Here is a 12,872-nt window from a genome sequence, read left to right on the forward strand (position 1 = left end):
CAAATAAGTAATCAAGTGGTCAAGTGCAAAGATGGCAAGTGTGGGTATTTGGACAGTGCAACAGTTTAAGAAACAACAAATGCTGTACAAATTATAACAGCAGGAGTGTTTGATAAAAGGGACAAACTATCACAGACTTACTGCTGCATATATCTGCCTCCGCAGCTTTCTGTCTTCTCCATTTCTGAAGGAATCCCTCTCCAGAAACACCTCTGGGCTGACTGCCTTTACGTCTTTTCAGCTAAAAATAAAAATAAAAATAATAAAAAGGGGAGAGTAAATAAAATTGAATTATATACAGAATGTTAATAATGATCTGTGAGCAAAATATTTAGATATAATATATAAATATATATATAAATATAAACTGATATGAAAGAACTGCAAGATGGAAAAAATGCATGTTTTATTATTTATTTTTAATTAGATTTTTTTTTTTTTGGATTTACATTAAAAGGTATTAAAAGCATGCTACAGAACATATGATTACTGTGATATCTGTCATATAAAAGCACATAAAAACACTAACATTACAGTGATACAAACATAGCTGGTTTGGTGATTATTGTATTGTTGTATTGATTATTAATATACCATAGTAAAACTACAGTTACAGTTACTAATGTCCTGTTTACTGTGTTTTAACTTCACATTTCATTTATTACTATTGTAAGTGTCGTGATTACCATGATTTTACTACAAATACAACTTACATCATTGATCCTGAAATTAATAATAATATAAAACTGTTCGAAGGTCTATGGCACGTCACGTGGCAGATACAGTTTAATCAGACTAATTAGCAGCTGTGTTCATTTATTTAAACGCAATGAAACTCAAAGACAGCCGCGGATGACCGATATAATACAGCGATTAAACATATGGCACTATTCTGATTAATAAATAAGACAGAATACATTTTATAAAAGGCATTAAAAGAGCGTATATACGACTACTCACCCAAACTGTGGAACTGATAGCAAGTATCGCGATGTGTGCTGAATGAGACTTCTTGCACGTGATTTCATAGCGATAAACATCTCATGTCCTCGTGTCGAATTCTGACGCCAAAAGTTTCCCATTGAAAGCAATGAAGGTCGTAGTGCTTCGATATTCGACGCCGAGAGGCACATTTGGCGTCATAAACGTGACGCTAGGGGCGCTTGACCATGCTTCGGTTTTTGACGCCTTTGGAGTGAGAATGGGTTGTATATGTATATATTTGTAGTTGTATGTCTTTAAAGTTACTTTTAATTTAAAGCATCATTGCCTAATAAAAGTATTAATTTAGCAAAGTATACATTTTTTTGTAAAGCTCTTGCTGACCCCAAACTTTTGAAAAGTATTGTATTCAAGGCTCATTCAAGGAAAGTTTAATTGCATTGCACAATGATAATTCAAAGTGCTTTACGTAAAATTAAGTAAAATAATTAATTAAATAATAAGTAGTTAATTAAAATATAATAAATAATTAGAATTAATCCCAACAATAAAACAATGAAATTTTGAAACTTAAAAAAAATATTTAAAATGAATTTAAAACCGTTAAAATAGGTTTACAATATTTTATATCGATATGTTTAGCAAAAGTTTCATTAGACAAAAGTAGACTGTGAATACAGCAACTGTATATTTATCTATCATAATTAATGTACTGTATTTAGCATTGTAAAATAACTTGTAATTTCTTTAAAAATATATTTAATAGCTTATTGTTTAGTTTGCATCTTATACACTTCACTTGCTTTTTTTGTGTTTTTTTTTTGTTTTTGTTTTTTTGTTAGAGCATCAGGAGTTTTGCAAATCCAATATTAGTCTGCATAATGCACAATTTAAGGTCACATATATTGCATTAATAGAACTCTGGGTGTATGACGTAAGAAGTCAACACAATCACTGACATTGTGCAAGCATATTGATGACTGTTGCTTTGCACAAAATGTCACCAGATGTTTTCCTTAGCCTTTTACATATATTCTCTTCCCACTCCTAACACATTTGTATCCATGTTAGCAACACCATTTTCCATCTGTGCCCCCTTTATTTGGATCAGTCTGCTCAAACATGTCCAGCTCAGGGTGCAGCCTCATCAGTCCCATGAACCCAAATCATGACCGACATGCCTGCGGTTTGGCCTGACAAGACTGATCAGCTGAACTCAGAGTGATTAGACTTGTCTGAGCCGTGAGCACTACTGAAGACGGCTGACACAGGGAATCTGCTGTGCATGCATATATGCCTCAACACACACAACAGCACCTATTTATAGCACTGCATGGTTGGAGAATCACCATATTAATGTAAACATGATAATAAGGTCATTTTCACTTGAACCTGAAGGAGGTGAATTAATATCTGTCTACAGAGAGACGATTAGACTTCAGATCAGGGCATGGTGTAAATACAAAGGGGGTAATGGCTAAGTACAGGTGAAGTCATGTTACTTCCTGGGGTCAAAATGGTATTTTATGTTCACAGCTGCTTCACACATTAGTCTGAAAGGGTTAAAAAATAAATGTTGGAGGTTCAGGAAACACAACCTCCTGCATCTAAATGACCTCGAAATAGCCTAAAACACTAAATGCTCTGTGAGTCAGTTTTTATCAACCACACAGTTCAGTTAAATTAAAGGTGTACCCATAGGCGGGCAGGGGGGTGGACCAACTCCAGGGTAAGGCTAAAAGCAGTCAAATCTATTAACTACAAACATCATAAACCATTTTTTTTTTAGGCAAAAGCCAGACATGGGTGTCATGTATAGGCTAATAAATTATGTTTTATTGGACTGAATTTGCATTTAAAGTGATTACAATTCAATTAAATCTTTTTTTACAAATTTACAAACCCAATTCCAAAAAAGTTGGGGCACTGTACAAATTGAGAATAAAAGCAGAATGCAATGATGTAGAAGTTTCAAATTTCAATATTTTATTCTGAATACAACATAGATGACATATCAAATGTTTAAATTGAGAAAATGTATCATATTAAGGGAAAAATAAGAAGATTTTAAATTTCATGGCATCAACACATCTCAAAAAAAGTTGGGACAAGGCCATGTTTACCACTGTGTGGCATCCCCTCTTCTTTTTATAACAGTCTGCAAACGTCTGGGGACTGAGGAGACAAGTTGCTCAAGTTTAGGAATAGGAATGCTGTCCCATTCTTGTCTAATATAGTCTTCTAGTTGCTCAACTGTCTTAGGTCTTCTTTGTCGCATCTTCCTCTTTATGATGTGTCAATGTGTTCTATGGGTGTAAGATATGGACTGCAGGCTGGCCATTTCAGTACCCAGATCCTTCTTCTAAGCAGCCATGATGTTGTAATTGATGCAGTATGTGTATCCCCATTTTCATGTTGGAAAATGCAAGATCTTCCCTGAAAGAGATGACATCTGGATGGGAGCATATGTTGTTCTAGAACTTGGATATACCTTTCAGCATTGATGGTGCCTTTCCACATTTGTAAGCTGTCCATGCCACACGCACTCATGCAAACCCACACCATCAGAGATGCAGGCTTCTGAACTGAGCGCTGATAACAACTTTGGTTGTCCTTGTCCTCTTTAGTCCGGATGACATGGCGTCCCAGTTTTCCAAAAAGAACTTCAAATTTTGATTCATCTGACCACAGAACAGTTTTCCACTTTGCCACTTTGCCACAGTCCATTTTAAATGAGCCTTGGCCCAGAGAAAATGTCTGCGCTTCTGGATCATGTTTAGATATGGCTTCTTTTTTGACCTATAGAGTTTTATCCAGGAACTGTGAATGGCACGGTGGATTGTGTTCACCGACAATGTTTTCTGGAAGTATTCCTGAGCTCATATTGTGATTTCCATTACAGTAGCATTCCTGTATGTGACGCAGTGCCGTCTAAGGGCCCGAAGATCACGGGCATCCAGTATGGTTTTCCTGTCTTGACCCTTACGCACAGAGATTGTTCCAGATTCTCTGAATCTTTGGATGATATTATGCACTGTAGATTATGATAACTTCAAACTCTGCATTTTTTTCTCTGATAAACTCCTTTCTGATATTGCTCCACTATTTTTCACTGGAGCATTGGGGGAATTGGTGATCCTTTGCCCATCTTGACTTCTGAGAGACACTGCCACTCTGAGAGGCTCTTTTTATACCCAATCATGTGGCCAATTGGCCTAATAAGTTACAAATTGGTCCTCCAGCTGTTCCTTATATGTACATTTAACTTTTCCGGTCTCTTATTGCTACCTGTACCAAGTTTTTTGGAATGTGTAGATCTCATGAAATCCAAAATGAGTCAATATTTGGCATGACATTTCCAAATGTCTCACTTTCAACATTTGGTATGTTATATATATTCTATTGTGAATAAAATATAATTTTATGAAATTTGTAAATTATTCTATTCCCTTTTTTCTCACAATTTGTGAAAAGTGTCCCAACTTTTTTGGAATTGGGTTTGTATAATTATATAACATTTCTTTCACATGGTTATTCAAACAGGAAATTTTGATCTATCACACTCTCAAAAATAAAAAAAATAAAAAATATTTTTATTTTTTATTTTTTATAATTTATAATTTATAATCATTGTAACTGTATTCACTGCAAAATAAATCCCTTACTTACATTGTACATACATCTGCACTTTGTTGTTTATGATGAGATAATTTGCAGAACAAAGCTGATAAGTTTCAGCCATGACTCATCTGAACGTCCATTGCATCTATAAGCTGAACAGAATTGTGTGTGATTGGTTATAATGCGCAACACTGTAAAAACGGTTAAAATGAAATACGGTGCAACATGAGCAAATCTTAATTTAATGCAGAACACTTTCTATTCATTTACACTTTGTTAGCAACAGACGTAATAGTTTTAATTTGTTTGTGCAGGGGCATTTTTGTCCAATTTATTGCCATTTTGCCCCAAGACCCCGTGGCCGGATACACCTCTGGGTGTGTGACAATCATCCTACTTGTTGAATTTACTAAGAATTTATTGACTAATAATAAACTGAAGAGAAGATAATATACTTCTTTCTTTAAATTAATGCCTAGTTCTTTTATGAAATGACTTGGCACAGTCTGACTGGTTCATGTTACATACACAGCCAATGAGCTTGCTGCTTTAAATTTAAATGGCTGCATATAGCAGCGCACTTTCCAACCTTCCCCAGCTCCACCTGTAAAGATCTGCTACAGGTTATTTTGTATGCTATTTGTGCAGCAGCAGTATGTCTTCAAAAATCTTCAGAGACTAGTCATAATGTATTTTTTTTTTTTTTTTTTTTGGTAATATAATGTAAAATATGGTCCATATGCCCATATCCTGAAAATATCAAACTGAACTGGAAGAAAAATGTTAATTGCAGTTGCAAAAATAAATAAACAAACAAAAAAAGATTGCAAAAACTCTGGCTGCTACAGTGAAACATTTTAAATATTCTGAAATCTTCATAAAAGCCATTTCTCTGCGTTGAAAAAAGCAAGATGGATCACAACAGAATAGAATAAAACAAATGTCTCCAGGCACATTTCTAAAAGTCTTTCTTCACTTTTTTAATTGACATGAAATCAGCAAGATGCTGAAAGAAGTGAGACTTCCATCTAGCAAGTTAGTAAAAAAAAAAAAAAAAAAACTTTTTTTATTTCTTTTTTTAACAGTTTTTTTTTTTTTTTTTTTAAGTGCTTGAAGGAAGTCCCATACAAATTGATCATGTATTTACAGTAGTAACAATAGTATTTTGCACCACGCCATCCTAACTAACATCCTACAGGGACACATGACAATCACTTCTTACAATAGCACAATTTTATAATAGTAATAATGTTTTTTTTCTCAGTGATGGTTTAAATGTACTTTATGTCTGTTTGCAGGAGAATGTCTCTGTTTCGATGGGTACATGAAGGACCCTGTGCATAAGCATCTGTGCATTCGCAATGAATGGGGCCCAAATCAGGGGTGAGTACCATACCATACAATCAGGGATCTGCCACCTTGAAGTTGGCCGTGCTTCTTATCTGTAGTAAAAAAGTCTCCTGTGCCGATAGCCAGCCAGGTGTTATGCACTGTAGGGAAATTAAATTGGCTTGTTTGAATTAATTAACTTTTTTTTGCATGATGCTCTTCCTCTGGAATTGGAAAAGGGATTAGTGCGGTGAAGCTCTGGGTCATTTTAGCTTTGCGTGACAGTGATTTACATTTCAGTATACCAATGAGATACATGTATTGTGCATTTTAAATTTCGTTACACGCATAAGAAATTATCTATTTTGCCACTTGCGTGCCTCATATCCAAGTACCGCTATTCAAACGATCAAAGAGAAAATAACTATTTTGAAATAGTTCTGAAATACTTCTTTTAGTTTGGCTTTTTTTTAGTTTAAACTTTTGCTGTTGCCCTCAGATATTTTAGCAGAGGATTGAATATGAGATTAACTGCATCCGAACAGATGGTATCTTTATTCTGATGTAAAAATCTGAGTGTGTCTAACGAAAATGCTGCTTCTCAAGTCAACAGATACTGTAGATGAATAAAGCACAAATACAAGAGAATGGCACAAAATGGGAGAGTGTTTTGCTTCTTAGTCTAGATATAGTCAAAACACTTAAATGTTAGGAGCACAAGTTTCTAATCCCAGAAAGACTCGTATTTAAGGTGTTTGAAGTTAATTAGACCCTCCCTGAGGAGAGTTTCACATGCTCATATGGGTTTCAGGCTGTCACTCTGGAGCAGTTTGATTAAGACTTGGAGGTGAGGAAATCCTTGGCATTTTAATTGGGAGGGAGATGGGAGTGATGACGGTTGGTGAGATGGATCCGATAATTAGAAAATCAAATTGGAACAATCAGGAAGATTGCCTGTGTGGGGAGTGGAATAGCACTGGATGTGCTTATTCCCTTTGTGCCATGCTGTGAAGGTGTGAACAGTTTTTAATTGACTCTAACACTTAGTGGAGGAGAAAGAAAGTCCATTACCAAATGCTTTTTAAGTTTCAGAGTGCCAAGATATTTCCTAAACGGTTTCTTGCAAATGTTCATATATAGCTAATTGGGCCTTGTTTTATATCAGGTAGATTAAATTAAAAGTCTATCAATTCATATTGTGCTCTATTGTTTATTTTGTGGTGCCTGTTTACGGCAATATGTTTTCATTATTTGAATGACGGCAGTTTTACATGCATTACACGGGGACGCAGGCAGATGTGTGAATAACAGCATGCGCACGCTCACGTCACGTTGTTGTGTGTGTATTCATGAAAACTTAATGTTTGTATGCATTTTTAAGCCATGCAGTTTAAGGGGCCGTTCACATATCGCGAATAAAAACACGTGGAAAACGCTAGGCGCACCGCTTTCTCCTTCTTTCCAAAGCACTCGGATAGTTGCGCCCCTGAAGGCGTCTACCGTTGCTGAGCAACCATGACGTGCTATCTCCATGAAGATGCGGAAATTTCAGTAAATGATAAATGGATTTGCAGCTCTAAAAATCGCTTGCAGTAGCTCTACTCCTAAATTTATTTCAAAATGTCAATCCATATACAACTATGGTCAGCTGTTCCTTCATCTTGGCTGAGCTTTCAACGTTGTTACAGGAAAGGATGAAGCTGATTGGTTAGTCACATGACCCGCGGTGCGCTTGCAGCATTCTGAAAAGTTTAGATGTTTTTAACTCGATGCGGTGGCGTTGGAACTCACTTATTTTATTTGATTTTTAGATTTTTTTCTGTGTAATGGATTGTCAGAATGCTTCTGCTTTTGGTTCTCTTCTAAAATACAAATGCTACGGGACAAATATTGACCTTTAAACAGCAGTAGATGATCTGTGGTGTGAAGTGGTCTAACCAGGCTGTGCCTGCTCTTTTTCTGTGAGTAACAGCTTACTTAGAGAGGCATCAGCTCCTTGTCTTTTCTCTAATTCTGCAGCGACAGCCCCTGTCCCCACAGCTGCCTCTCTGCATTAATCTCCATCAGTTCACATAGAGCTTTGGATAAACACACACTTGAAGTCACGCTCACGTCTATACTGCACTGACTGACGGAGATGCTGCTGTCAGGTCACAGTTTTACAAACAACATCTGCTTGAGTAACTTCTGTGATATTTATGTTAGAAACATAATTGGTCTGATGTGAGTTCAAAAAGGAACTCCCCTTTTCAAAGATGGTTATGTTTTCATCATAAAGTCGTGCAATTTTAAAGGTCACGTGGCTTTAGTGAAGACTGGAGCTGTTTAACAATGAATGCAGAGTCTATGGTGTGACATACAAATTTTTTAAAGCATGAATTATTTGTTTTGTTTTGTTTTTGATTTATGCCATTTCTTTTTTGCAGCCCATGGCCCTACACAATTTTCCAACGTGGCTTTGACTTGGTGATGGGAGAGCAGCCGTCTGATCGCATTTTTAGGTAAGAACGATCACTTTATTTGTGCTTTTTCACTTGTGACCCAGTTCAAAATGAGGACTAAAATGATATTCAAGTAGACTAATGAACAATGTAAAAACTGGACCAGTAAGTTAGAAGTAACCCCCCCCCCACCCCCCATCCAAAGTAACTTCTGAGAAAACAGAACATTCTATTTTATATGATTGCAGAAAATAAGCTGTTGTAAAAAAAAAAAGAGGTGCTGACAAGTATGTAATAGGTTTCTGTTGAGACAGATTAGTTTGTGAAATAGAGTACACTTATTTTGTCATTTTGGCTATGCTGACATTTCTTTATTCAGCTTCAAAGAGCTCCTTTCACAGTTTAAATAAAAACTTGAATATTGAAAAATGTTGTAATTACTTTTAATACAAGGCCACTGAATGTGGTTCCCTACAAAAAAAAAGAATCCATGTAAAAAGGCGGGGATTTGGACAGTGTTTGCCTCTGGCTATAACTGGAGACTCCAGAATAATCAGAGCATTGCTTTATGCAATGATAATATTTCAGTCTGTGAGGTGTATGTTTTGGAATATTTAGAAATGCTAATCCAATTGTAGAAACATATGGTTACCTTCAGTTGCCATGCATAATCTTCATGTTCTGAATTATTCATGGATCTCATCCATGACATTCCGAAGTCTCATCCATGACATTCTGATTGTTCAACCCTAATTCGTTTGCACAAATCACAAGCTATTTATTTACAATTCTCAATGTTCTATCTCATTTGAAAGCAACACGGGAGGGCATCTTGTAATTGCAGTCTGAGTTATACCCCAAAAAGGTGTAAAATCTCATATCCCCGGTCTTGGGGCCACCAAACAAATACATTTCATAGGAACAATTAAATGTTCTATTTCCAAACAAACCTGCACAGACGTGAATGTTTGAGACGACTTGAATGAAAGATTTATTTTCAATTTCACACAGCTTTTCCTCATACATCATTGATTTGTGCTATGAATGAATGGGAAAGGCCATAATCAATTTTGAATGCTTCACTTATTCACTTATATATCTAGCATTCGATATCAGACTCAGAATTGAGGTGACTAATGTTTGTTAAACTTTAAAAGTGGAACTATAAAAAACAAGAATGAGAGACGAAAAGATGTTATGTTTTTACTGTGCATGGTGCAACTAACCATTTGTATTTTTTTAATTTGTTTTTTTTTTTTTTTTTTTTTAACACTCTCTAACTTTATTTACTTTCCAATCTGCAAACCATTCAAAGATAGCTACTGTGTCTGTAAACATCTGGTGCAAACTTTGGTGCACACATTAATATGTTGAATTCTGCTACTTGTTAAAGAGCTGCTTTTTATGGTTATTATATTTTTTTTCCGTCCTGTTCTGATGTTCCATCTTTGTTTGTTATTGACTATTGTCACTTTTTTGATAGATGTGTTTTTCCCTTTTAACTTCCACCTGTGATGAGGGAGTTTTATCCCTGCCTCAGTGTTTAGTTCGGTAATCCATTTACAAGTCATTTTTCTGAAAAACTCAATTGAAGCCATTTCACACTAGCAGGTGACAATATTCAGATGTGTCAAGCTTCACGTTACTCCCCCTTTGAATCTGCATATTGCAAAACGCTTGAATGAGTTTTCAGCAAATATGTGGTGTTTGAAAATTTCTTTCTGAGCTGTCATGGAATTCTGAAACATATATGAGTATGGATTGCACTGAAATTTCTGCCTTCAAGATTTGACAAGCAACTGTTACTTGAACAGATCAGTTTACCATTAACTGCATATCTGACAAGGGAAAAACGCTGTGTGCACATGAAATGATCCAGGTTTAATTGGATTCAATGTAAACGGTAGCTGATGATGGATGATATATTGACATAAATGAGCTTGTGGTTACAGTTGATGAGGCACACACACCACCCAGGTGTGGATGCGATTCATGTGGAGAAATCCAAACTAAAAAACAAGCTTGCTGTGTATTGCAGCATATTGTGGTCAGAATTCAGACGCAATTTCATTTGCATTTTCTAGTAGTTTAAATTGTATGCATTAAACACGTATTTCCCTATGCATTTTTTCCCACAGGTGGTGACAGTCCTCTTGTTATCGGTGTAAGAATGTTGTTCACAGTTGGTTTTCTGTCCTATCCACTATAACATTAGGTATTTAACACATCTTGTGTAACAGATGTGTTAATGGGAACAGTATTTCATGTGAAAATGCAAAGAAGTTCCTTTTCATATAAAAATATGCCATCTTTCCTGAAAAACAGCTAATTTATTTTGATATACATATGCTGTTATGTTAAATGTTTTTGAAAAGCCATTATTTAAATATTAGATAATATTTTAACATGTTAAATATGAAATTGATAATTATTCACTGAAGAATATCAGTGTTGGTGCATTGCTTTCTGTGAGGTTTAAAATGTGAATTAAACAAGCCAGTTAATAAATGGATTGATTATATTTTGCCTCGTCCAGCATCTGTTACTGTTAGCCATGCATAAACTGTGAGAGCACAACTACAATTAAAGAACCTGCATTTGAAACTATTTTAGGAAAATAAATAAATTAGGTGGTTGGTAGTGGCTTGTATAGACTTAACTGTGATCAAGAAAAGCAATTTATTGCAGTGTATTAAACAGCAGTAGATGGAGAGCCATTTAGTACACAAGAGGAGGCTAATCTGAGGGTTATAGCTGCTTTTCTCTTTTTTAGAATTCAGGGTTTGTTTTGTTCAGCATGTGATTCTTTTTTTGACAGAAATAATTACTTTTATTCAGTAAGGTAACAAAACATTGATCAAAAGTGTTTGTAATCAACTCAGTTTATAATATTTCTATTCAAAGAACCCTAAAAAAATATAGATATATAATCTAGTTTCCGTCAAAATATGAAACTTTTTTGTCATTGATAATAAAAAGAACATTTTCTTGCACACCAGATAATTATATGATTTCTGAAGGATCGTGTGACATTGAGGAATGACTTCTGAAAATTCAGATTTGCCTTCACAGGAATAATTAACATTTTAAAATATATAAAAATGTATAGTCATTTTAAATTATATAAAAAAATTCACCTTATTACTTTTTACAATGTATGGCTGTTTCGAATATGTTTACTTGCATTATTATTATTATTTATTTATTTATTTATTTATTTATTTATTTATTTTAATAAATGCAGCCTTGGTGAGCGGAAATGCCTTTTTTCAGAAATGTTAAATGTAAAAAATCATATTGATCCTAAACTTTTTAACAATAGTTTACATAAATAGCAACAGCAGCAAAAATAAAGTCAGCAAATAGTAAAACAATACTCCTATGACAGTAACCATATAATTTATTCATGCCGCAATGCACACTGGGAGCTCATAAACCCTTAACAAATTAGCAAAATTGGTAATTATAAAGCGGTTTGCCTCAGTTAGTCCAGTTTGGACAACATTTGGATGAATAATGTCAGTGTAACGTGTTTTTTTTTTTTTTTTTTTTTTTTTTTTTTTTATAAAAGTGCATCATTCTGGAAAGCTAAAAGTGCTTCCAGTAATGTTATCAGACAGTATTTTTGTTTGCATAATGCATTTTATGCAAATAAAATTACTGGGGTGATTGTTTAGCTCATGTACATGCAGCTTACTTGAGGTGCATGAGTGGAATAGAATGATAGTTGAGTTTACAGGGGGAAAGCAGATGAATGAAGGAATGGATCAGAGAGCGACTGAATCAATTAACCATTCAATTATACATTGGCTATTCTTCACAGAAAAAAAAAAGAAAAAAAAAAGAAGAAAACAAAATTTTATACTTTTGTCTTAGAGACTTTTTCCATTGCATGCAGTCCAAGCAATGCTGGACAAAACTGTGTTTATTGATTGAGTGTAATGACACAAGTCAAAACCTCAGGATTTTAAAGTGAATTGAATGCAGTACAACAGCTAGCTTGTAGATGTGCCAGTTTTCAATTACTCCAACAAACTCTTTGGACCTTCTGTTTTGAGCATTATTTTACTATGCTCAGTTGCTTTGTTTTTGTAGTTCTCTATGGATATCCACCCACAAGTTGATCTTATCTGCCTGGACGTCTCTCAGCACTAAAACCAGGGGGTGGGGGGAGTTTTCAAGGTCAGATAAGCATTCCAGTAATGACTGAAGCTTTAAAATGTACTACCGTTCCAGAGTGAGGGTCAAACTGAAAAATGTGCTTACTTTTGATTTTGCAGGGAAGAAGAGCATCTATTTTTTCCATCAACAATCAGTCAAAACCTTTAGATGGATTTTTAGGAAAATTAATTACATACATGTGGGAGTCTCTCATGAGGATGTATGTTTTTTTTTGTTGTTGTTATTTTTTTTTTGTGTGTGTATATGAACAATAATGTGTATTTTTCAAATGTGATTCTCGTTGTTACCCTTGACACCACTATTTTTAGATTCCTATCAATCATTTCAATTGAACCCTCATGGTTCCTGGAGAGATAA

The 12,872-nt window shown here is 34.9% G+C and overlaps 1 protein-coding gene across 3 annotated transcripts in view; it reads left to right on the forward strand.

Moving 5' to 3' along the window:
- Positions 1–12,872, forward strand: part of LOC127951225 (astrotactin-1-like) — a 263,118-nt gene that overhangs the window by 109,182 nt on the left and 141,064 nt on the right. For all 3 annotated transcript variants that reach the window (XM_052549027.1, XM_052549026.1, XM_052549028.1), the window contains 2 exons: positions 5,862–5,946; positions 8,319–8,393. In XM_052549027.1, the coding sequence (XP_052404987.1) occupies positions 5,862–5,946; positions 8,319–8,393 (160 nt within the window). The remainder of the gene's footprint in view (positions 1–5,861; positions 5,947–8,318; positions 8,394–12,872) is intronic.

Source organism: Carassius gibelio, chromosome B2, assembly GCF_023724105.1.
Source record: "Carassius gibelio isolate Cgi1373 ecotype wild population from Czech Republic chromosome B2, carGib1.2-hapl.c, whole genome shotgun sequence".
In the NCBI taxonomy this organism is placed as follows: Eukaryota; Metazoa; Chordata; class Actinopteri; order Cypriniformes; family Cyprinidae; genus Carassius; species Carassius gibelio.